Source organism: Macrotis lagotis, chromosome 1 (genome assembly GCF_037893015.1).
Source record: "Macrotis lagotis isolate mMagLag1 chromosome 1, bilby.v1.9.chrom.fasta, whole genome shotgun sequence".
In the NCBI taxonomy this organism is placed as follows: Eukaryota; Metazoa; Chordata; class Mammalia; order Peramelemorphia; family Peramelidae; genus Macrotis; species Macrotis lagotis.
In genome coordinates this window covers 916,607,611-916,632,458 of record NC_133658.1, presented here as the reverse complement: position 1 = coordinate 916,632,458, position 24,848 = coordinate 916,607,611, and the positions used below count along the sequence as shown (strand labels likewise).

Here is a 24,848-nt window from a genome sequence, read left to right as displayed (position 1 = left end):
AATGCTCGCTCTTATTTCTCTAAGACCAATCACTGTCCATTGTGTATAACTGGAGGAAGTCAGGGAAGGCTGAGCCTTATCTGGGGATCTCTCTAGGCAAGATCCTGGAAAGGAGGGTGAGATTTGCCACCAAAAGGCAATTTACCAGTTGTGATCCGGCCATCCTCTTTGATGCTCACTCCTGATTCTAGACCCAAGACACCCACACCACCCTCTCCATGGGGCAATCAACAGGAAGCCACAATGAGCAAGTAGCTGGAAAGCCTCCTCAGTGAGAGTAGACCCCGAGAGACTCAGAGCCCAGCAGACTCTGGTCGCATCCTCAGCCTCAGACAGTCTGCCTGATCAGTCATTAGTCTGCCCTCCCACTAATGGCAGGGACCATCGTGACCCTCATCTTCTCTGCCCTGCTAAGCCTCAGTGAGTCCTGGGAATGGGGGACTCCAAAACTCAAAGGGTTTTAACTACCATTGACACCAGATACACACCCAGTTCTACAGAGGAATAACTTGGGCCCAGAGAAGACCTAATCTGAGGTTGCCCAGCAAGGTGGGGAGGGAGAAGAGAGAAGCTGTAACTCTTAGAGGAGTTTGCTGGTGTCCAATCTCTTTCACTCACTCTGTCCTAAACCCAGACTCTGGGGTCTCTGTCTCCTTCTTCTGGGGGTGTTAGGTGAGGAGAATGCGGGAAGCTGGGGATAATCAGGGTCCTCTCTGCCAGGTCTGTGTCTGGACCAGAGGAGGATGCCACCGGAAGGTGAGTTCAAAACCCAAACTGCCCCTGCTCTGAGCAGAGAGCTGCCCCCAGGAAGGGGGAGGGAAGTACTGACTGAACTGTGGGGGGGTTAATGTGAGGGGACCCAGGATGCAGGAGGGACACAGAAGGAGGATCCCCTGGCACTAACAGCTCTCATTTCCTTCCAGACAGACTCTTTGGTCCCTCCCTCAGGATTGAGAATGGCTCTTTGGTGCCCAGAGAGGGAAGTGTGACCTTCAGGTGCCAGGGGTCGTGGGAGGCTAGTGAGTACTATCTGATGAAAGATCAAAAGTCTAGAAGGATGACAATAAAGAATGTGACCTCATCAGCAAGAGAGGGAGAAATTTACATTCCGTCAGTAAAAGCAGAAGATGCAGGAACCTATTATTGTGTCTACAAGCTTCCAGCTGGCTGCTCATGGCCCAGTGCCCCCTTGAAGTTCGTGGTGACAGGTGAGAGCTCCCCACCCCCAGGCTCCCCAGGCAGGGCTGGTTCAAGGTCCCGGCAACTCTAAACTCCTCCCCAGCTTGGTCCTCGTCTCTCTTTCTGGCTCTTCCCTTCCTGTCCTTTCCCCTGGCTCTGCCTCTGCTCGCCCTCTGAGGCTGGATGTGGGGGAAGGGAATTAGCATTTATGCAATATACTGCTCTATACCAAGCCCTTTACACTTAGTTGACCCTCACAACAAATCTGTCAGATAAGTTCTATTAGAAGTCCTGTTTTCCCCTTGAGGAAATAGAGGCAAACAGAAGGAGTGAGTTGTCCAGCATCACAGAGCTGAAAAGTGTCCAAGGGTGGATTTGAACTCAGGTCTTCCTGACTCCAGGCCCAGGACTGTGATCACTAGCTGCCTCAATCAGATCCCATCTTGAGAACAGAGAGGAGGCTGGAGGCTCAGCTGGGTCTGAGGAGACCAGATGGAGCTGGAGGCTTACTGGGGAGGGGGCATAGGAAGGGTGGGAGGGTCCCAACCCTCCCAGAGGCAGGAGAGGAAGAGGCGGATGACTCTGCTACTGCTCTGTCCCCTCCCCAAGTTCAAGTCTAGGCACAGGGAGGGGAGGGGGTGTCTCCTCTGTGTATTTCCAGGGTCTCTGTACAGCAAGATTAGGAGGTGAGGATGGGAGTGAATCAGGAATCACAACTCACTCTCCTTCCTCATTTGTGCCCCAGGGTCCAGGATGAGAGCAGGCTCTGCTTTGGGGAACAGATAAACTGGACAAAGCTTCAATGTGCCCCTCCCCCATGGGGAGAGATTCTGTAACAAAGGACCAGGGATTGGGGCAGTAGTTCAGTACTGGGAGGAAGCTGCCTTCCTTCCTTTTATAGGCCCCCACTTGTCATCCTCTCCTCCTCCTCCTCCTCCTCCTCCTCCTTCTTCTTCTTCCTCTTCCTCTCTTCCTCCTCCTCCTCCTCTTCCTCTCTCTCTCTCTGTCTCTCTCTGTCTGTTTCTGTCTCTCTCTCTCTATCTCTATCTCTATCTCTCTATCTCTTTATCTCTCTATCTCTCTATCTCTGTCACTCACTTTCCATTTTCCCCTCAGAGCTGTCCTGGTAAAAAATAAACTGAAATTTCTATTTTTCTGGAGATGAGTTGAACCTCAAACCTCAGGAAAGGCCCTAGGCCTCTCCCCCCCCCCACTGGTCTGATCTGCCCTAGTCTTCTGAAAGATGGGAGTTACAGCCCTCAATCTCGGCTCTCCTCCCCAACCAGGTATCTATAAGCCCCCCACCCTCGCAGTCTTGCTCAGCTCCCAGGAGGCCTCAGGACACAATGTGATCCTCCAGTGCCAGTCACAGCTGTGGCATGACAGCTCTGTCCTGTACAAGGGTGAAAAACAGATCACCTCCACCAAGGTCCAGCACCATGCAAAGGGGTCTCAGGCCAATTTCTTCAACCCGGTTGTAAGAGATCTCGAAGGGACTTATCAATGCTACATGTTTCACAGTCGCCTCCCTACTCAGTGGTCATCGCCCAGTAACCCGCTGATGCTCAAGGTCACAGGTGAGGGAGCCCCAGACCTCCCCTCACCCTCCTAAACTCCCCCACTGTCTTTTGGCACCAGACTGCCTGCTCAGGGCCCTGCCCCAGAGGACCCCAGGGGTCAGGAGGGCTGGGGAAGAGGAGGCTCAGAGGGAGGGGCCGGGGAGTCCGGGCAGTGGGGCATCCTCAGAGAATAAGACAGTGAGGCCTCTCCTCCCTGGCCCCTCTAGACTCTCACACCATCTGCTTCCTTTTGGGTTATGTTGATTCCCACAAACAGGCAATATGCATATGACATAATAGATCCTGGAAAGGGGGTTGAGGAGATCAGAGAGAGAACCAAGAGAAACAGAGCAAGGCTGAGGCATAGCTGAGTGTGGGGAAGGGAGGGGACGTTTAAAGGTCAACCATTCCTTCGCCCTTCCAGACACCGCAAAGGCGCCTCACCTCATCCAAAGTCCTGGGGATCCCCCAAATCTGACAGCTTCCCCACCCAGTGAGTAACCAGTGACCCTCAGCATGGGGAAGGGGGGGGGTCTCTCTCTCTCTCCCCTATTGCTCTCCACCTCCTGTTGAAGCCTGGACTGAGTCTCCTATTTCTCAGAACAAACCAAGACATGAAGAGGGTATGAGGGAAGAGGCAGAAGCAGGGGAGCTTCAGCTTAGGGAGGAAAGCAGAACAAGGCTGGCCAGGAAAGGGGCTGGGGAGGTGGGGAGCAGAGAAGGACAGGGCAACCTCCATCCCCCTCCTTTCTCTCCCCTTCCCCAGAAACCCCCATGGCCTCTTACCCCTCACCCATACAGCCATCCCAGGCTTCCCCAGTGCTGGGGGTAGAGATGTCCTCATTCCAATTCCTCTAAGCTGGAAGCCACAGATTTACCACCTCCCCTCTCAACCCTCCTCTGGCCAATACTGCCTCCCACTGATGCAGAAGAGCCCCAGAGCCCTGTCATTAAGGCCCAGAAGGAACCTCAGAACCTGAGGTCCCTCCCACCCCAACTCCTCCCTTCTTCTCTCAGTTTCCCTCCCATGCCCCCAGTGGCTCAGACAGGAGCTAAGATAGGACTCACAGAAATCACAGAATCACCAAATCACCAAGATCTGAGCAAATGCACCCATTTAAAAGAAGGAAAACTGAGGCTCAGAGAAGGGAGGAACTTACCCAACAGCCCCCAGGTCTCCAAGTCTCTCTGGACTCCGGGGCCAAAATTACTGGAGATAAAGAATGAAGGGGAGGAGAAGAAAAGAGAGCAGAGTGAAGGTCCCAGGAAAGGAGCCTGAGACTGGGCCCTGGAGAGGAAGCAATGGGGGCAGGAGGATGGAGGAGGCTGCCTCAGTCCTTCCCTCGGGCATCTCTCCCCAGGCTCCCAGGGCTCAAACCAGGGAGTAACCAGAATCTCCCAACCCAGGGACAGAGGCTGGACTGCACTGGGACTTGAGGAGCCTGGGAGGAGGACTAGAGGCTTCCATTGATGGGAGCCTGAGATTAGGGAGGTCTTGTCCCCCTCCCAGTGACAGTCTTCTTCCCTCTCAGATCCTGCTCCCCAAGATTACACTGTGGGCAACCTCATCTGCCTCAGCCTGGCCGGGCTGGTACTCATCATTCTGGGGGTCCTGTTGGCTGAAGCCTGGTATAGCCAGAGGGGAACCCAAGAAGGAGCTGCAGCATCCCCTGACAGAGGGGAACACAGGACTGGGATTAATTTGACTGTGTGCATCCCAAAGACTCAGTGAAGCTTTGAGTTCTGCCCAGCTCCAAACAGAGAGATGGCCCTGTCTTTCCTGGAACCTCACCCTGGCCCAAATTGATAATGACCAGCCTTTCCCCCAGGCCACTCTCTTTTCCCCATTGCTACTGCTGTGACCCTCTCACACACACTCATATTCTCCTCTCCACTCCAATCCCTTCCCACACTCCCAGGGAAGATCACTGATAACATCTCCCAATAATGAAAGAGGAAAAAGTGTTTCCTCAGAATATTAAAGTACTTCAGGACTCATAGAAACCTGTAGTTTTATTTTCTCTTCCATCAGCAGACATTAATGTATATTTGTATGTATGTGAGTGAGTGTGTGTGTGTGTGTGTGTGTGTGTGTGTGTTTGTATGAATGTCTGTAAATAGAAAAGATGACAGGAGCAAGCCACCTGGACCTCCTTCTGCATGGCTTTGGCCATCATAGTTTCAATATCCCACCCATAGCCTACACCAGACTTTAGGGGTTGTATCCAACCTGGGGGCCCTTGGGCAGCTCATTCATGACACCCACACTGAGTAACTGGAAAATGAAGGACTAGGTGAGCTGTAGGCCAACATTGCACCATCAAAGACCAACTTAACCCTTAACTAACATGGCTCAAACTGTCAGAGATTTTTCATTGAAGCATACAAAAAGCTGAAATAGAACAAAACTTTCAGATGAGTGTCTTGGAAATATTCTTCACATCAATACAACCTCTATCAAATCAGATTTAGATTCACTGGTATCAAAAATGCAGGCTCAATATTCACATTAAAAAATGGCAGGTTCGGGGGCAGCGAGGTGGTGAAGTGGATAGAGCACCAGCCCTGGAGTCAGGAGAACCTGAGTTCAGACCCTGCCTCAGATTATTACCTAGCTGTGTGACCTTTGGCAAGTCACTTAACCCCATTGCCTTCCAAAAACAACCAAAAAAGGCAAGGTCTTATTTTTAGCTTAAAAAGTAAATGTTTTATTATTATGCTCAGTATTTTTATTATTATACTTCATTCCATGTTATTCTACTTTAGTACATTATTCCATTTTATTTTTATATTCATTGGTAATATGGATTACATTGTAGTCACAAATGAAATATTCAGTTCTGTATATAGGTCTGACAAGATTTTGTTGCAGTACAGAAAAGTTAAAAGGTTGGACTCCCCACTCCAGAGAATATAAAATATCTGGAGGCCACCTGTCAAAACAAACCCAACAACTACATGAACAAAACCATAAAAAAAAGAACCTTTGCACACAAATAATATCATTAAGCAAATGGAGAAATATTAATTATTCATGGATAGGCAGGGCCAGTACAATAAAAATGATAATTTCACTAAAATTATCTCCATATTCAACGACATCCCAAATAAATTACCAAAACATTATGTTACCGAGCAAGGAAAAATAATAGCAAAAGTTATTTGGAAGAACAAAAGGTCAAGGATATGATTTCATCCAGGTATAGGCAGTTATGAAGTCCATGTGTAAACTTCATCTGGGCCTAAAAGGAGCTCTTAACAAGAATATTTGTAGCGTCTGCGTTTCTCAGCAATGTAGCGAGGTTGCAAGGAGATCCTCTTCATAACAACCTTGGCAAACTTTAAAGCACCTTAGAAATGCTCGCTCTTATTTCCCTGAGCCCAACCACTGTCCATTGTGCCTAGCTGGGGAGCTCAGAGAAGGCTTAGCCTTATCTGGGGATCTCAGGCAAAATCCTGGAGGAGTGAAATTTGCAGTCATGATGGTTTTGCATTTCCACTCTTACCCTCCTCCCTGATTGACCCAAAGTGACCCTAACTGACCAAGTGACCCAAACCACCTCTTCCATGGGACAATCAAGAGGGAGCCACAGTGAGCATAGTAGCTGGAAAGCCTCCTCAGTGAGACAGGACTTGGGAGGCTCAGAGTCCAGCAGGCCCTGGTCACATCCTCAGCCTCAGACTGTCTACCTCATCAGCCATTGGTCTACCCTCCCACTGTCCACACGAACCATCATGACCCCCATCCTCTCTGCCCTGCTGAGCCTCAAGTCCTGGGGAGGGAAACCCCCAAACTCAAAAGGACATTACATACCATGGATATCAGATACATGCCCAGTTTACAGAGAAATACCTTTGGCCCAGAAATGAGCCCCCAGTCTGAGGTCACTCAGCAAGAAAGGAAGAAATGGGGAAAGAAGCTGGAAGTCTTAGAGGGGTCTTCTGGTCCCTTTCACTCATACTCACCCTAAGCCCAGACAGTGGTCCCTCTGTGTCCTTCTTATGGGGGTGTTGGGTGGGGGTAATATGAGGAGCTGGGAGTAATCAGGGTCCTCTCTGGCAGAGCTGTGTCTGAATCAGAGGATGAGAAGCCAGGCAGGTGAGTCCTTCTCCCTATGATCCCCCTGTCCAGAGCAGATAACTGCCCCTAGGAGGGGTGGGGAAGGTCTGGATTGTAGAGACAGAGTTTAAATGAACAGGACCAAGAATGAGGGGCAAAGAGAAGGGGAATCCCTTGGAACTGGCAGCTTTCATTCCCATCTGGACAGACTCCCCAGACCCTCCCTCAGAACAGAGAAAGGCCCCTTTGTGCCCCTGGGGAGAAATATGTCCTTCAGGTACTGGGGGTCATGGGGGGGAGGCTTGAAGAATAATGACTAGAGGAAAAGAAAGAGTTGAGAAGGATAAAGATGACAGAGGGCAAGTTTCACAATCCATCCGGGACAGTAAATGACACAGGGACCTACCTGCCTCTACAGACACTCATCTGTCTGATTCAGAGTGCAGTGACCTTACAGCTGGTAACCTCCCAACCTCCCAGGCAGGGCTGGTTCAGGGTCCCAACAGCTCTAAGTTCCTCCCCAGCCCAGCCTGGCCCCAATCGCCCTCTGGCTCTGCCCTTCCTGCCCTCTCCCTGGCTCTGCCTCTGCTCTCCCTCTGGGACTGGAAGTGGGGAATGGGAAATCAGCATTTTTGTAGCACCTACTATTTACCAAACACTTTTCACTTATTTGATCTTTACAATAAATCTATTAGGTCAGATCTATCGTGATCTCCATTTTTAGACGTGACTTGCCCAGAATCACAGAGCTGAGAGGTGTCTGAGGTTGGATTTGAACTCAGGTCTTCCTGGCATCAGGCCAGGACTCTGGTCTCTGCACCACCAGCTGCCTCAGTTATCTTGGGGCCAGAAAGGAGGCAGGAGGCTCAGCTGGGTCTGAGGAGACCAGAGAGAACTGGTGGAGGGGGCACAGACAGGGTGGGGCATCTCCCCTCCCAGACCTGGTCTTTCCAAAGCCAGAAGAAGAAGAAGGTGGGCCTGCTGCTCTGTCCCCTCCCCCAACTTAGTCTTAGGCACAGGCAGGGGAGGGGGTGTCTTCCCTTTGTATCCCAGGGTCTCTGTACAGCAAGATTAGGAAGTGAGGATGGAAATGAACCAGAAATCACAACCAAGGCTCTTATTCTCCTTCTCCCCCCCCCCCCCCAACGCTGTGTCATGGACCCCTCCCCACCATGGTCCAGGATAAGAGCAGGCTATGTTTTGGGGAACCATAACTGGACACAACTGTATTCATGGGACTTAATGTGCCCCCACCCCTGTGGAGAGAGACTCCGTGACAAAGGACCAGGGATTGGGGATCCCAACCTAGGACCAGGGAGGAAGCTTCCCTGTCCCTGCCTCCCTCCCTGTACTGGCTTCTATTTGTGCCTTTCTCTTCCCTTTTGCTCTCCCCCACTTCCCTCTCAGTCTCCTCATCTCTATCTCTCCCTCCTCCCTACTCCCTAGCAGATGTTTCTTTTTCCTACAGAGCAGTCCATGGTCCTTCCTCTCCCCCCAAACTTGTGATATTTCTCTTTCTCTGAAGATGAACTGAACCTCCAACCTCAGGCAAGGATCCAGGCAGGTCCAAGCCAGTCCTCCCACCACCAGATCTGCCCCCACATCCGGAAAGGGGGAAGACTACCACCTCCCCCCAACTCCAAGCTCTCCTCCTACCTCAGGTCTCTATGTCTGCCCCTCCTATTCAGCCTTGCCCAGCTCTGAGGTGGTCTCAGGATAGGATGTGACCCTTCTGGTATCAGTCAGAGCTGTGGGATGACAGATCTGCCCTGTACAAGAAGGGGGAAGAGATCTACCAAAGCATGGTCCAGTCCCATTGAAAGAGGTCTCAGTCACCTTCCACATCCCTATTGTGACTGCTACCCATGAAGAAACTTACCTATGCTGCATCTTTCAAGTCACATCGCCCCAGGAGTGATCAGCACCCAGTAACCTCCGGATGCTCAGGGTCACCCAGTTCTCTGCATTCCTCCCAACCCCTAAGCTCCCTCACTAGCCCTGGGGCACCACACAATCTGCTCAGGGTCCTGCCGCTGGGGATCCCAGGGGCTAGTACAGTTAGAGGAAAGGAGGCTCAGAGAGTGAAGAAGTGAAGAGTCTGAGGAATGGATCATCCTCAGAGAATGCAAGCTACATGCCCAGGAAGAATAGTGCCTTTGATATGAGGGCTGATGAGTCCTTTTCAGGGCTGCTTTCTATCTTTGATGTTCACCTGAGCCACCCAACTCTCTCCTGTGATTCCAAGAAGCTGTAGCATACATAGCGGCCACACCCTGATAAATTGTTTTCGTAGGTGGGTAAACCAGGTTGAGGGTAACTCAACTCAGACTCACTGGTGAGTAGTGAGGGGTGTCTACCCCAAGCATGTGAAGTCTTCCACTGGTGGAATGGGCAGATAAGAACACTTCATTTCAATTACCATGAAGCTGGCTGAAGCAGGTACAGTGGAGTACTTAGAGCTTGGAAAGACAGCAAAGATGCCAAGGTCATCCACTGCATCTAGAGTCATCACCAGTTGTCTTCACTGTCTTGCTATGCTGCATCATGATGACTTTGGAAGAGAGCGAGGCAGGTGACTTCATGCAACTCTACTTCACTTAAATCTAATCTACACATGGATCAAACAATATCACCCCTACTTTACCATTCCTCAAAATCCTGTGGCAACAGGCAAGTGAGGAAGCAGCAGGTGCAGATAGCCTGGGAGCTATAGTCACAATCCTGCACACAGGCAGCCTAGGTCATAAGATCATTTCCCCACTGAAAGCAGCAGTGGGATTCGGCAGCACCCTGGGTGACTTGCTTTTTAAGGATCACACTGCTCACCTCCTGAGGAGAGGACGGGGCTAGAAAAGGTGCCCTAAAAATTGTCTGCTTACCCAACCCTGGCCTGATTACTGTGGCAAGCTGGAATCCTACAGTGTGGTCAAGACACAAAAAAATTTTACAAAAACTTCTTCAAAGAAGATTCCACTAACCATCAGTGCATGAAATGTGCGCACACAAGATCCAACAGACCAGAAAGATGAACAGTTCTTGTTGCAAAAGAACTCAATAGGTATCATATCCAGAAGGCAGCCCTGCATGAAACAAGGCTGGCAAATGAAGGCCAGATTACTGAGATCGGAGCTGGATACATGTGTTTCTGGAGTAGTGAAACTGGGGTTGGTTTGGCAATCAAAGCTAATCTCGTCAACATTTTGAATGCCTACCAAAAGGAGTGAATGACAGGCTCATGACAATGAGATTGCAACTTCCAGGAAAACAGCATACCACCATCATCAGTGCCTATGCTCCCATTATGATGAACATTGAAGTTAAAGCATAATTTTATGAAGACCTGGAGACCCTTATCATCAATGTACCAAAAGAGGATAAGTTCATAATTCTGTTTGTCTTTAATGCTAGAATAGGCTCAGATTACCAGAAATGGCAAGGAGTCCTTGGGAGGAATGGAATGGGAAACAGCAACAGTAATATCCACATGCTACTGAAGACTTGTACATTTCATGACCTCATCACAAACACTGTCTTCTATTTACCTAAATGTAATAAAAGGGCTACATTCTCAAAAAAGAGGGAAGAAAGGCACACTTATCAAGTGTGTCACAGAGCTCTCTCCATATCTCTTCATCCTCTGAGATTTTTTAAGGCACTGCAGGAATTCCTGGAAGTGGAGACTAAGGAGCAGGCTTTCACCTGGTTCTGCTATTTTCTTGACTGTTTGGTCTTGTCCAAGGCTTTTTTACCTTCTCTGGATTTCCTCTTTCTTTTTTCATAAAAGAAACCCCAAATTGAAGTCCAGCTCCCACTTTCTCTACTCCTGTGATGCTCTTCCCAGGACTGTAGAACCATAGCCACAACCTTTAGGAATAACAAATCAAAAAAGACCACAACTAAGAGGCTCCTGGATTTGCAGGAAGCCAAGGAAACTAGGAAAAGAGAAGAGAAAAGAAATGAGAGGAGGGGAGGGGAGGGGAAGGAGGGCACAAATCATTATGAAGCATCTTCTGTGTTCCAGGCTTTTTTGGTGTTTATATGAAAAATAAAAAATAAAATTAAGGTGTCAAAAAATTAATATTCCTTTATCTGGGATTATTTTTTTATGACATCAACTGAGTTTGGGTGATGAAATCAACCCCACCCATTAGATAAATGTGTAATTGTGTCCCTAATCTAAGCTTCTCATACTAGAACTGGCTCCTTGGATACAGAGTTGCCTTCCAAACAGCAGATACTCTCTTTCTTCATCTCTACCTACATTTCCCTGGTTTTCTTTAAGTCCCAACTAAAATCGCATCTTCCAACACTTCTAGTGCCTCCCTTTTTTGAATACTTCCTATTACTCTTTTAGTGGTAGTATTTGTATAATTATATTTGCAATTTTTTTTCCTTTATTAGATTGTAAGCTCCCTGAGGGCAAGAATTGAATTTTGTCTCCTTTTTATTCCCATTGCATAACAGAGTTTGGCACACAGTAGGAGTTTAATAAATGCTTGTTGATAGATAATAGCACCAACCCCCTGGTTTGTTTTGAAAATCAGATGAAACAATATTTGTAAAAAGCAAATAGTGCAGTGCTTCCCATATAGTAGGTATGATATAAATTCTGACTTCCCCTTCAGATTTCAGTTTAGGACATTGTTGTTCTTTTTTTTTTTAAATGATAAAATAAATAAACCAGGAATTGAAAAATGGTTAATATCTGGATTATATATACTAAACTCCATACTTAATTAGCTGTGCAGTAAATCAATAGATATTAATTTTGAAACATTCAGTAGAATATTTTACAGAAAACAGTGTGACTGATAAAGGGGAAATACACAAATAATTGCCCCCACCATCCCTTCCAAAAAGAATCATTCCATTTTCATCCAATGCAACCCTCTGTCCCAGGGAATGCAATGAACCCCAGTGGAGAAACATGTCAAAGATTCTCTGCCAATGCATAGGATAGTCTTCTCCCTTCAAAAATCCTGATGGGATAGTTGTCTCCTGGGGACATCACCTTCTCAGTGTGAGTCTGAAGAGAAGCAGTGGAGAGAACTTAGACAGGAGAAAAGGGGGGAAAGTAGCCCCTTATTTCTGAAACAACTGCAAGAACACCACTAGACTCCCAAGACCTTCTCTCTATATTCAAATGAATTCTGCCCCAATTCTTACAGAGTACCTGGTCTTGAAAAAGACCACCAGGTGGCAAGACTGAGCCAGTCACGTTTCATCAAAGCATTTCCCTGTTCAATAGGACATTTAAAAGGAAGCATTGCCCTTGTTCCTTTAAAGGTTGAGGAGGAGCATTAGCACAACAAAGCTTACAGCTGAAGGGGAGCAGGGACTTCCTCCTCACATTTCTAGGGGAGAAAAGACCAAAGCGTAGACCAGAAGAGTTAGTAAACCCAACTCTCCTTAGATCATACCACCCTGGAAGAATTAAAAACTTGCAGGTTCCCAGAAATATCTCTGAAAACAACTGCACAAAACCTTTGAAACTTGGAAGAGTGCTCCCTCCACTCTGGAAGCAGAGTTCTATTTTCACAGAGTAAAAAGTCAAGTAACAGATTAAGAAAATGAGCAAACACAAACAGAAGAAAATTCTAACTCGAGAAAGTTCTTATGATGACAAAGAAGAACCAACCGCATACTCAAAAGAAGATAATAAGGTCAAAGCTCCTACATCCAAAACCTTCAAGAAAAGTACCAATTGGTCTCAGGCTCTAAAAGAGCTTAAAATCCTTTTTAAAAATAAAGTAAGAAAAATGGAGGAAAAAATAGAAAGGAACATGAAAGTGTGGCAATTCAACTTTATAGTCCTCTAAAGGAGACACAAAAAAAATTGAAGAAAATAGCAACTTAAGAGAACAAACTAGATCAAATGGTAAATGAAGTACAAAAAACCAATAAGAAGTATGCCATAAAAGGTAGAATTGGCCAAATGGAGAAAGAGGCACAAAAATTCACTCAAAAAAGAAAAACTCCTTATAAAGTATAACTGCCCGAATGAAAAGGAAAGTTCAAAAGCTTTTAAGAAAGTGATTCCTTCAAAATAAGAACTGAGCAAATGGAAGTTAATAAGTTTGTGAGACATCAAGAAACAATAAAAACAAAACCAAAAGAATGAAAAAAAGTAGAAGACAATGTCAAATATTTCACTGGAAAAACAATTGCCTGGAAAATAGACCCAGAAGAACCAATTTTAAAATTATTGCCTAGACATCATCTTTCAAGAAGTTACAAAGAAAACTGCCCTGATTGTCTAGAACCAGAGGTCAAAATTGAAATGAAAGAATTCACTCTACACCTCCTGAAAGAGATCCCAAAATGAAAATTTCTGGTCATATTATAATCAGATTTCATAGCTCTCAGGTAAAGGAGAAAATATTGCAAGCAGCCAGAAAGAAACAATTCATGTATCAGGGAGCCACAAGATTTACTCAATTCTATATTAAAGCATCAGAAGGCTTGGAATACAATATTCCAAAGGTCAAAGGAGGTAAGATTACAACCAAGAATCATCTGCCCAGGAAAACTGAACATAATCCTTCAGGACAAAAAGAAATGAATATTCAATGAAATAGAAGATATTCAAACATTCTCTTTTAAAAAATATCTTATTAGTTTTCCAGTTATATATAATAGTAGTTTCTACCTATCATTTTTTGTAAGGTTTTGAATTTTACAATTTTCCCCCACCCTCCCTCCCTTCCCTCATCCTATCTCCCCACAGAAGGCAGTCTGATAATCTTTACATTGTTTCCATGCTATGCATTGATCAAAATTGAATGTGTTGAGAGAAAACTCCTATTCTTGAAGAGAAAATAAAATACTAGAGATAGAAAAATTATGGTACACATAAGGCACTTCTAAAAAATTGAAGGTAATAGACTTTGGTCTTTGTTTAAACCCCACAGTTCTTTCTCTGGATACAGGTTGTATTCTCCATCACAATTTCTCTAAATCTGTCCCTTGTTATTGCACTGATGGACTGAGCAAATCCATTAAGGTTGATCATCATCCCTATGTTGTTGTTAGGGTGTACAATGTTCTTCTGATTCTGCTCAATTTGCTCAACATCAGTTCATGCCAGTCTTTCCAGGCTTCTCTGAATTCTATCCCTCCTGGTTTCTAAGAGAACAATAGTGTTCTATGACATACATATACCACACTTTGCTAAGCCATTCCCCAATTGATGGACATTCACTCAATTTCCAATTCTTTGCCACCACAAACAGGGCTGCTATGAATATTTTGTACAAGTGATGTTTTTACCCATTTTCATGATCTCTTCAGGGTATATACCTAGTAAAGGTATTGCTGTATCAAAGAGTATGCACATTTTTATTGCCCTTTGGGCATAATTCCAGATTGCTCTCCAGAAAGACTGGATGAGTTCACAGCTCCACCAACAATGGATTGGTGTTCCAGATTTCCCACATCCCTTCCAACTTTGAACACTGTCCTTTCTGGTCATATTGACCAATCTGATAGGTGTGAGATGATAGCTCAGAGACACTTTAATTTGCATTTCTCTAATCAGCAATGATTTAGAACAATTTTTCATATGATTGTAGATAGCTTTGATTTCCTCATCTGTAAATTGCCTTTACATATCCTTTGACCATTTGCCAATTGGTGAATGGCTTGTTTTTTTATAAATTTGACTCAGTTCTCTGTATGTTTTAGAAATAAGTCCTTTGTCAGAAATATTAGTAGTAAAAATTATTTCCCAATCTACTACATTTCTTTTGATCTTGGTTACAATGGTTTTGTTTCAAACATTCTTAATGAAAAGAATACAACTGAACAGAAAATTTGGCTTTTAAATAGAAGAACCAAGAGAAGCATAGAAAGGTAAACAGGAAAGAAAAATCACAAGGAAATTAATAAGGTTAGACAGTTTACATTCCTACAAGGGAAGATTTCATTATCAGGGCAGTTAGAAGACATTTTTATAGACAGAGGGCACATGTGAGTTGAATATGAAGGGATGATATCTAAAAAATTTAAATTTTAAGTGTGAGAAAGGAATGTAAAGGGAGAAAAGGAAAGAAGAGGCAATATGGGATAATTTTCTCACATGAAAAAAGGCAAGCAAAACCTTTTACAGTGGAGGAGAAAAGAAGAGAGGTGAGGGAAGAGTGAGTGAATGTTATTCTCATCATAATTGATTGTATCTTACAAGAAAGTAGGAGGAAAAGTGAATAAGAGAAGGGGGTGCAGTGTATGATGAAAGGGAAGGGAGGTAGGGGAAGAATGTAATCAGAAGAGAAATTGTTTGAGGAGGGATAGGGTAAAAGGAGAAAGAGAATAGAATAAATGGGAGAATAAGTTGGAGGAAAATACAGTTAGCAATAGTAACTGTGAAAAAAAATTTAAATTGAAAAGGACCTATATATGCAGAACTATTTATAAGCAGCCCTATTTTGGAGGTCAAAAATTGGAAATTGAGGGAATGCCCAACAATTGAAGAATGACTGAACATTTGTGGTATGTGATCATAATGAAATATTATTCTGCTATAAGAAATGATGAGCAGTATGCTTTTGGGAAAAACTGGAAGGACTTGCATGAACTGATGCAAAATGATATGTATTATGGGCACAATAATAGCAATATTGTCTTGAACTTAGGAACAGGGATTTACTTAGTCCTTGTCAGGGGACAAACTGCTTCTCTGAAATCCACTGACCTCATCACAACTAGTAAGTGTTTGAGGCTGGATATGAACTCACAAAAATGAGTTTTCTGATTCCAGACCTGTTACTGCACCATCTAGCTGCCCAAAGTAAAGATACAATTCATAAAATAGACTCAAATGGCATGGGGTTGCCTAAATAAAATGTGGAGGCAATTACAAATGAAAACCTTGAACTTTAATTTCTCTGGAATATTAGTAAATAATGAAGTTACAATGGTAAAGAGAGTGTGTACTAAGTCTTCAAAATAAAAATGAAATCAGTCTTTAATTTTACAGTTAATATTGGAGGGACAGCAACTAGCTGAATGACACTGTAGGAACACACTAATTGGGGGCTCATGAACAATAGTATTAGAGAAGTAGTTGCTGATCCTTCATTTTCTTTCTTTTTTTTCTCTTTTAATTTATTTTTTTATTCTCATTTTGTACAAATGTTTTTATACATTAATAAAATATTCTTGTTTACAAGTAAACAAAATACCCCTCCTCCCCCATGAATATAGATAGACTTGCTTGGGCGAAAAAAGTAAAGGGGAGAGAAAAAAATTAAAATAAAAAAAAATAATAGTAATAATTGTAGGTATGGCCAGGTGGCACAATGGACGAAGCACCAGCCCTGGAGCCACGAGCACCCGAGTCCATATCTAGCCTTGTAAACTCAACAATCACCCAGCCATGTGACAGGCAAGCCACCCAATCCCCACTGCCCTGCAAAAACCAAAAAAAAGAAAGAAAAAAAAAGACCCAAAATAAAATAAAATAGTAATAATAGTAGGGGTGGCTGGGTGGCAGACAGAGCATTGGCCCTTGAGCCAGGAGCCCCTGGGTCCAAATCTGGCCCCAGACACCCAAAGATCACCCCGCTATGTAGCCCCAGGCAGGCCACCCAGCCCCACTTGTCCTGCACCACCCCCCCAAATAATAATAGCAAAAAATGTGTTTGAGTCTTTGTTCCAACACCAACAACTCTGTCATGGGTGGATCTCTTTCTTTATGATAAGTCCATCACAAAAGTTATTTCCATATTTTTCCACCGTTGCCATTGCTGATCGCAACTTCCACCTTTCTTATTTCTCCACTACCATGTATTCTATTTTCTCTCTCCTTTCACTCTGACTCTGCTGTAGGGTCACTGAGTGGCACAGCAGACAGATCCCTGGTCCTGGGGCCAAGAAGCCCTGAGCCCCCATACCACCCCTTAGGCCCAGAATCCACCTGGCCCTGTGGTCCTGGGCAAGCCTTCCAATCCCAGCCCCTTGCAAGAAGTAAGAAAGAAAATGTGTTATATCTGGCCACTCTCCCCCCATGGTCCATCCTTTCCTCCTTTATTCACATCCCCACCCCTTCCCCCTGCTCCCCCCTCCTTCTTACTCCAGATGTCTATACCCCATTGAGTATATTTGCTGTTTCCTCTCCTAGCCATCTCTGATGGGAGCAAAGGTTACCTCATTCCCCCTTGCCTCCCCACTTCCATATCATTGCAATAGATCATTGTAATAAAAAAAATCTTATGTGAAATATCTTGCACTATTCCCCCTCTCCTTTTTCTTTCTCCCATTCCATTTCCCTTTTTTTCTATTGACTCCATTTTTACACCATATTTTATCTTCGAATTCAGCTTTCTCCTGTGCTTCAACTATAAAAGCTCTCTCTACCTGCTCTATTAACTGAGAAGGTTCATATGAGTATTATCAGTGTCATTTTTCTATGCAGGAATACATGCAGTTCATCCTCATTAAGTCCCTCATATTTCCCCCCTCTCCTCCAATCTCCATGCTTCACCTGAGTCCTGTATCTGAAGATCAAACCTTCTGTTCAGCTCTGGCCATTCCAAAAGGAACCTTTGAAATTCCCCTGGTTCATTGAAAGTCCATCTTTTTCCCTGGAAGAGGACATTCAACCTTGCTGGGTAGTTCATTCTTGGCTGCATTCTAAGTTCTTTTGCCTTCCGGTATATTGTATTGCAAGCCCTCCGAGCCTCCAATGTAGCTGCTGCTAAGTCCTGTGTGATCCTGACTGCAGCTCCACGATATTTGAACTGTTGTCCTTCTGGCTGCTTGTAATATTTTCTCTTTGACTTGGGAGTTCTGGAACTTGGCTATAATATTCCTAGGGGTTGGTTTTTTGGGATCTCTTTCTCAGGGGGATCAGTGGATTCTCTCCATTTCTATTTTGCCTTCTGCTTCTAGAATATCAGGGCAATTTTCCTGTAGTAATTCTTTGAAAATGATGTCAAGGCTCTTTTCCTGGTCATGACTTTCAGGTATCCCAATAATTTTTAAATTATCTTTCCTAAGTCTGTTTTCCATATCAGTTGTTTTTTTCAATGAGATATTTCACATTTTCTTCTAATTTTTCATTTTTTTGGTTTTGAAGTATTGATTCCTGATTTCTGGTAAATTCATCAATCTCCCTGAATTCTATTCTTTGTCTGAAGGATTTGTTCTCCTCAGAGTTTTCTTATCTCTTTTTCCATCTGGCCAATTTTGCTTTTTAAAGCATTCTTCTCCTCAATAACTTTTTGAACTGTTTTATCCATTTGACCTAAGCTGGTTTTTAGCATGCTATTTTCTTCAGCATTTTTTTTTGGATTTCCTTGACTAAGCTGCTGACTTCATTTTCATGTTTTTCCTGCATCTCTCTCCTTTCTTCCAACTCCCTCATTTTATTTTCAAAGTCTTTTTTGAGCTCTGTCATAGCCTGAGCCCAATTTCTGTTTTTCTTGGAGTCTTTAGATGCAGGAGCTTGTTCTTCCTCATCTTCAGACTGAGTATTTTGATCCTTCTTGGGCTCATTTGCAAAATATTTCTCAATAATCTTCCTTTTGTTTCTTTGCTCATTTTCCCAGCCTGGGCCTGGTTTGGGGGTGCTTCCTGGGCTTTTGGGACACTCCCACAAGGGTCTCAGTGTGTGAGGCTCTGTCCTCCCTCCTGGTCTGTGAATGACCATAAGCGCCCCCCTCTGCCACAGGGCTGAGGTGGGGGGGAGCCCTGTTGTTCTATGGGGGGGCCTAGACTGCGATCAGGATCTGAATGTGGTCAGAGCCTCAGAGTCCTGTTCCAGAGGCAGAGGACAGAGCTCTGCAGTCTCTCTTCACTCCCCTCCCTCAGCTCAATGGGCTCATGCCCTGGGGGCTCCTGCTTACTGGCTCTGCCTGCTTCTGTTTCCTGGATCAGGGCTGGGGAAAGACCAAGCTGCTCTCTGTGTGCCCTGAGGGCTGGGCTCTAGGTACTTGCTCTGGCAGAGGTCCCCGCTGTTCCCCCACTTTGTGTCCAATGCTCCCCGGGGTGCAGCTCAGGTGACTCCCCCACTGCTGTGAGCCAGGGCTCTCAGCACCCTGGGGCTGCCTCCGGGAGGCTGAAGTTCTTTGGCTCTGGCGGGCCACCCCTCTGGTGGGCCGCCCCTCAGATCCCGGGGAGCAGAGCCTTTCTGCTCTTTTCCAGGTTACCTTGAGTAGGAGAACTGCCTCACTGGGTCCCTTTGTGGGTTCTGTCTTTCAAAAGTTTAGTTAGAGTCCTTAGCTGATGAATTTTATCAGAGAGCTGCTAAGACTGGATCCCTTCTTGTCACCATCTTGGCTCCGCCCCCTGAGATCTCTCCCTTCATTTTCAAATAGGACCAATGATCACTAGCTTGAGCCTGAATTGGATTTAAGTGAAACAGAGCTGCCCAAGGGTTCAGCCTCAGTCTCTCTTCCTGAGTCAAAGTCCAGTTGCAAGATAAAAGTTAGGAGAACCAGTGATGGTCTAGGATGCAGTGGATGACCTTGACTTCTTCCATGTCTGATCCCTCTCTCTGCTTAGTCAAGGACTGAGCCCTGTTAAAAGGACAGGGCTGGAGTGGTAGGAGGTGGATAGAGGAAAGGATCTGGTGTGGAGACCATAATCAGCTTAATAGGACCCCAATGAGACCAACACCGCCAAGTTGAGGAAAGGGGGTAAGTGGTGAAGCTGACACATGACTTCTCTGAATTATCATCAGAAAAGCAAGAATTGCTTCATTCTTTTGACTCTAGAGGTCTCTCCACCCCCACCCCACTCCATATACATACATGCATAAGACCATTAATGAAGTAACAACAACAGAGAGGAAGAAGAATGAGCCTTCTCAGAGATTGACAGACTCAGATAGAGCTGGCTCTGGTCACTTCCTGTGCCTCAGATTGTCCTGATTCTCTACCCTACCAGCACCTGGGACCACTATGACCCACCTTCTCTCTGTCCTACTGTGTCTCGGTGAGTCCCATTTTAGGGGAGAAATGAGACCAAGCCAACCCATACCTACCTCTTTTTCATTGAGGAAAGAACTCTCCTCTAGAGAAGGAAATGGTCTGAAGTCACCAAGTAAGGTGGGGAGGCAGGACGAAAAGGTGGAACTCTTAGAGAGGGCTTCCAGAACCCAGACTCTGAGCCTTCTATCTCTTTCTTCTGGGGTTATTGGCTGAGGAGGTTGTGGGGAGCTGGAAGTAATCATGATCCTCTCTGACAGGACTGTGTCTAGATCAGAGGATGAGGACCCAGGCAGGTGAGTCCTTCCCATCACAATCCTCCTGCCCAAAGCATAGAGTGGTCCCCAGGAGAGGGAGGGGGGAGGGCTGGGCTGGGTTGGCAGGATTAAAGTGAGGGGCCCCAGGATGGGGGGCACAGAGAAGGGGAATACCCTAGAACTGACAGCTCTCATTCCCTTCCAGACAGACTTCCCAAACCCTCCCTCTGGGCAGACAAGGACCCTTTGGTGCCCCTAGGGAGAAGTGTGATGCTCGGGTGCCAGGGGTCATGGGGAGCTGAAATGTACCGTCTGGAAAAGAAGCAAGGGTCTGAAAGGAGAGTGATCAAGGATATGACAACATCAGGAAAAGAAGTGAAGTTTCTCATCCATTATGTGACAGTGAATGACACAGGGACCTACTTCTGCCTCTATAAACACTCATTCAACTGGTCAGAGCGCAGTGACCCTCTGGAGCTGGTGGTGACACGTGAGGACCTCCTTCCCCCCACCGGCCCCAGGTTCTCCCAGGCAGGGCTGGCTCAGGGTCCCAGAAGTTCTAAGTTCCTCCCCAGCCCAACCCCTTCCTCTCCTCTCCCTGGCTCTGGGGCTGGGGGTGGGGAAAGGGAATCAGCATTTATGTTGCTCCTACTATGTGCCAAGTCTTTTACACTTACCTCATTTGATGCTTACAAAAAATCTGCCAGATCGGTTCTATTGTGATCCCATTTTACAGTTGAGGAAACTGAGGCAAATGGAGAAGTGACCTATCCAGAGTTGAGAACTGTCTGAGGCTGGATGTGAACTCAGCTCTTCCTGACTCCAACTCCAGCCTCTAAACCATCAGCTTCTTCAGTCAGAATCATCTTGGAATCAGAGAGGAGGAAGGAGACTGGGTGTGAGGAGCAGCGGGGTGTGAGGAGACCAGACAGAACTGATGGCCCCCTGGGAAGGGGGCACAGGGGGATGGGACATCTTCCTCTCTCAATCCTGACTCTCCCAGAGCCAAGAGGAGGGGAAGGTGGACCTACTGCTGCTTTGTCCCCTCCCTCAGCTCAGGTCCAGGCACAGGGAAGGGAGGAGGTGTCTCCTCTGTGTATTCAGCAAGATTAGGAGGTGAGGATGAGTGAAGCAGGAATCAAAACCAAGGCACTTATTCCCCCTCCCCCCCATGCCAAGGACTCCCCAAGGTCCAGAATGAGAGCAGATTCTGCTTTGGGGATCTACTAAGTGAACAAAGCTGTATAGAGCTCCCCCATGAAGAGAAAGATTCTGTGACAAAGCACCAGGGATTAGGACTACCAGCCCAGGGCCAGGGAGGAAGTCGCCCAGTCCAAGGTTCCCTTCCCCAAAATGGTCCCCATTTGTCTCTCTCTCCCCACCTTCTCTCCTTCCCTCTGTCTCCCCTTCTCTGTCTCTCTTCATCTCTCCGCTGATCCATTCACATGAGCTGAACCTCTGACCCCAGGCAGTGTCTAGGCCTCCAGACAGATGTTCCCCCATACCAAGAAAGAGGGGGCAGTTCCAGTCTTAACTCCAGGCTCTCCTCCTCCCCCAGATCTCTATGATGCCCCCTCCCTCTCAGTCTTGCCCAGCTCCACAGTGGCCTCCGGAAGCAATGTGACCTTCCAGTGTTGGTCAGAAGAATGGTTTACCAAGTCTGTTCTGTACAAGGATGGAAAACAGATCAACTTCACCGTGGTCCAGTCCCATGGAAGGGGGTCTCAGGCCACCTTCCACCTCTCTGCTGTGACCTCTGACTGTGGAGGGCCTTACCAATGTTACACCTTTCGAGGTCACATCCTTCAGGAGTGGTCAGCCCCCAGTGACCCGCTGGTGCTCACAGTCACAGGTAAGAGAGCCCCAACCCTCCTTACCCCTCTCCCCTGCCCAAACTCCTGACCAGCCCTGGGGCCCCACATTGCCTGCTCAGGACCCTGCTCCAGGCGACCCAGTCCAGGAGGGCTGGGGAAGAGGAGGTTCAGAAGGAGGTGATAGGGAATCTGGGCAGTGGATCATGCTCAGAGAGTACAGATAGTAAGGACCCTCCTCCTTGACCCCTCCAGATGTCCTCACCATCTACCCCCTGTCCAGTTGTGTTGATCCTACAGACAATGTGTCTCCTAGATCCCAGGAAAGGAGATTGAGGAGGTGGGAGGGGGAGGCCAGAGGAGCAGAGCAGGGCAAAGGTAAAGCCTCGGGAAGGGGGGGAAAGTAAATACTACCAAGCTCTCACCCTTCTCCTAGTCCTATTCCAGGCACCTCAAAGGACCCTCACCTTCCCCCAAGACCTGAGAATCCCAGTGAGTAACCAGTTACCCTCAGCATAGGGTGGGAGTCTCCTCTAGCTTGTTACTCTCCACCTCCTATCTGAACTTGGACTGAGTCCCCCATTCCTCAGGACAAACCAAGGCATGAGGAGGGCTGGAGGGAATGGATGGTGCAGGGGCAGGGGCAGGGGAATCTCCAGACTTGGGAGGAAAGAGGACAAGGCTGGGCAGGATGAGACCTGGGGATATGGGGAGCAGAGTAGGGCAGGGCAGCCCCCATTCATTTCCTTTCTCTCCCCTTCCCCAGAAACTCCTATGACTTCCCATCCCTTAGCCATAAAGCCAGATCTGGGTCTAGGAGGGAGGATACTCTGCTTCTCCTATTCCTGGATTCCCCAATGATGAGGAGACACCTCTCAGGTGCCCCCACCTCAGTTCCTCTAAGAGGAAAGTGATTTCCTCCCCCGTCCTGGTCCTTGCCTCTAGGCAGAAAAGGAACTACAGGGCTCTGGAGTAGACAGGACAAAGGGCCTGAGGACCTAGAGGGACCTTCCCACCCACCCAAGTCTTCCCTTCTTCCTGTGTCTTTCCCCTGCCCCAATAGAAAGGAGCTAGGCCAGTGGTCCCAGGAATCGTGCAAGAATCAAGTCTCACAAGTGGACAGGCCAAGAGCTGGCACTGAGCACATAAGTCCAATTAAGAGATGGAAAAGTAAGGCCCAGAAAAGGGAGGGTCTGCAGACCTCCACTCCTTCATTTCTAGATCCCCTTCGAAGTTTTGGTCCCTCTCCCCCCAGGACCTCCCCTCAGAGATCCTCTGCCATCTGCTCTATGAGTCCCTTGTACAGTCCTGCTCATTCTCAGGTCTTCTTCGATTAAAATGTGAGCTCCCTGAGGGCAGGGACTATTCCTCAGTGTGACCAATCAATGCATATGATGCCAGTATTCACGGTTACCAGCAAATATAAAGTCTTTAAATGCTTTACAATTAGAATCTCACTAGCTTCTCATCACAGCCCTGGGAGGCATCTACTGTTATTAACCCCATTTACCAAATGGATAAATTGAGGCAGAGAGAGTGGAGGGGACATGCCCAAGATCACACAGTGATCTCCACTCCACCAAGTTGCTGCCAAAATGGCAGGAGATGAAGAATGATGGGGAGAAGAGGAAGTGAGGGCAAAGAGAAGGTTCCAGGAAGGAAGCCTGGGGCTGACTCAGGGTTCTGGAAAGGAAGCTCTGAGGGGGAGGAGAATGGAAGCCTTCTCAGCCTCTCCCTCAAACTTCTCTCCCAAGGTCTCCCATATTCTGACTTCCATCCGGGGAATGACCAGAACCTCATAGCCCAGGCCAGGGAAAGGACTGAGGCTGAGAATCCTAAGAGGGGAACAGAAGAATCTGGGCCTCCACTGATGGGGCCTGATATCAGAGAGGTCTTGTCCCCCTCCCAGGTCCTGTTTCCCAGGATTACACTGTGAGCAACCTCATCCGGCTTAACCTGGCCGGACTGGTTCTCATCATCCTGGGGGTCCTGCTGACTGAAGCCTGGCATAGCCGGACAGTACCCTGAGAAGGAGTTGCAACATCCTCTGATAGATGGGAACACAGAGCTGGGGTTCATTGAATGGGCGCACCCCAAAGCATCATTGAGGACTTGAGTTCATTCCAGACAGAGGGATAATTCTGCTTTCCCTGCAAACTAACCCTGGCCCAAGTTGACAATGGGGAGATTTTCACCCAGGCCTCCTTTTCTTCCCCATTCCTTCTGTTGTGACCCCCCACACACAGGCACATACTCATTCTCTCCTGTTCAATTTAATCCCTTTTCAAACTGCATGTAGGAATGACCAAAAACAATATTGGCTGTCAATAACGAAAGGAAACTATTCCCCCAGAATATTAAAATATCTTGGAACTCAAAGGAATCTCTAATTTTATTGTTTCTGACTGTGTATGAGCAGACCAATACAAGCTCAGAATGCTCTACCAGAGGTCAGGCACAATTAGTCTGTGTCAACTCCTTGGGTGGGTACTCTAAACTTACCTACATCATGTTTCCTTTGAGCTGCTTCAATTCTGCCTTCCTCATAGAGTGCAGCCCCCTCACTGATAAGGGCATGCCATGCTGGGCGGTCCTGTGCCAGGGTCTCCCAAGCTGTACAATCAATTCTAAAGTTCTTCAATGAGACCTCCAGGGTCTCTCAGGATCACTGCTTCTGACCTCCTTGTGAGCTATTGCTTTGTGTGAGTTCTCCATAGAATAGTTTCTTTGGTAAACTTACGTCTGGCATTCTGTCAACGTGTCCAGCCCATGGTAGTTGCACTCTAGTAATGTTGGCGTGCTAGGCAGTTCAGATCAAGAAAGGACCTCAGTGTCTGGAATCTTCTCCTGTCAGGTGATCCTCAGAATCTTCCTAAGACAATTTAAATGAAAGCAATTCAGTTTCCTGACATGGTGCTGGTACACTGTCCAGGTTTCACAGTCAAACAGCAATGAGGTCAGCCCAATGGCTCTGTAGACTTTCAGTCTGGTGGTCAGTCTAATACCTCTTCTTTCTCTCACTTTCTCTTGGAGCCTCCCAGATGCTGAGCTAGCTC

General features: G+C 46.7%; 1 protein-coding gene across 1 annotated transcript; it reads left to right on the top strand.

Annotated features, from left to right (window-relative positions):
- The first annotated feature begins 290 nt into the window (after positions 1-290).
- On the top strand, positions 291-23,811 carry LOC141509098 (leukocyte immunoglobulin-like receptor subfamily A member 3). The gene is made up of 11 exons (XM_074218358.1): positions 291-420; positions 721-756; positions 924-1,208; positions 2,466-2,756; positions 3,163-3,231; positions 4,271-4,468; positions 19,672-19,731; positions 19,985-20,020; positions 20,187-20,471; positions 21,540-21,833; positions 23,547-23,811. The coding sequence occupies exons 1-11, from the start codon at positions 372-374 to the stop codon at positions 23,726-23,728; spliced, it is 1,785 nt and encodes a 594-aa protein (XP_074074459.1). The 5' UTR covers positions 291-371; the 3' UTR covers positions 23,729-23,811.
- Positions 23,812-24,848: the final 1,037 nt, after the last annotated feature.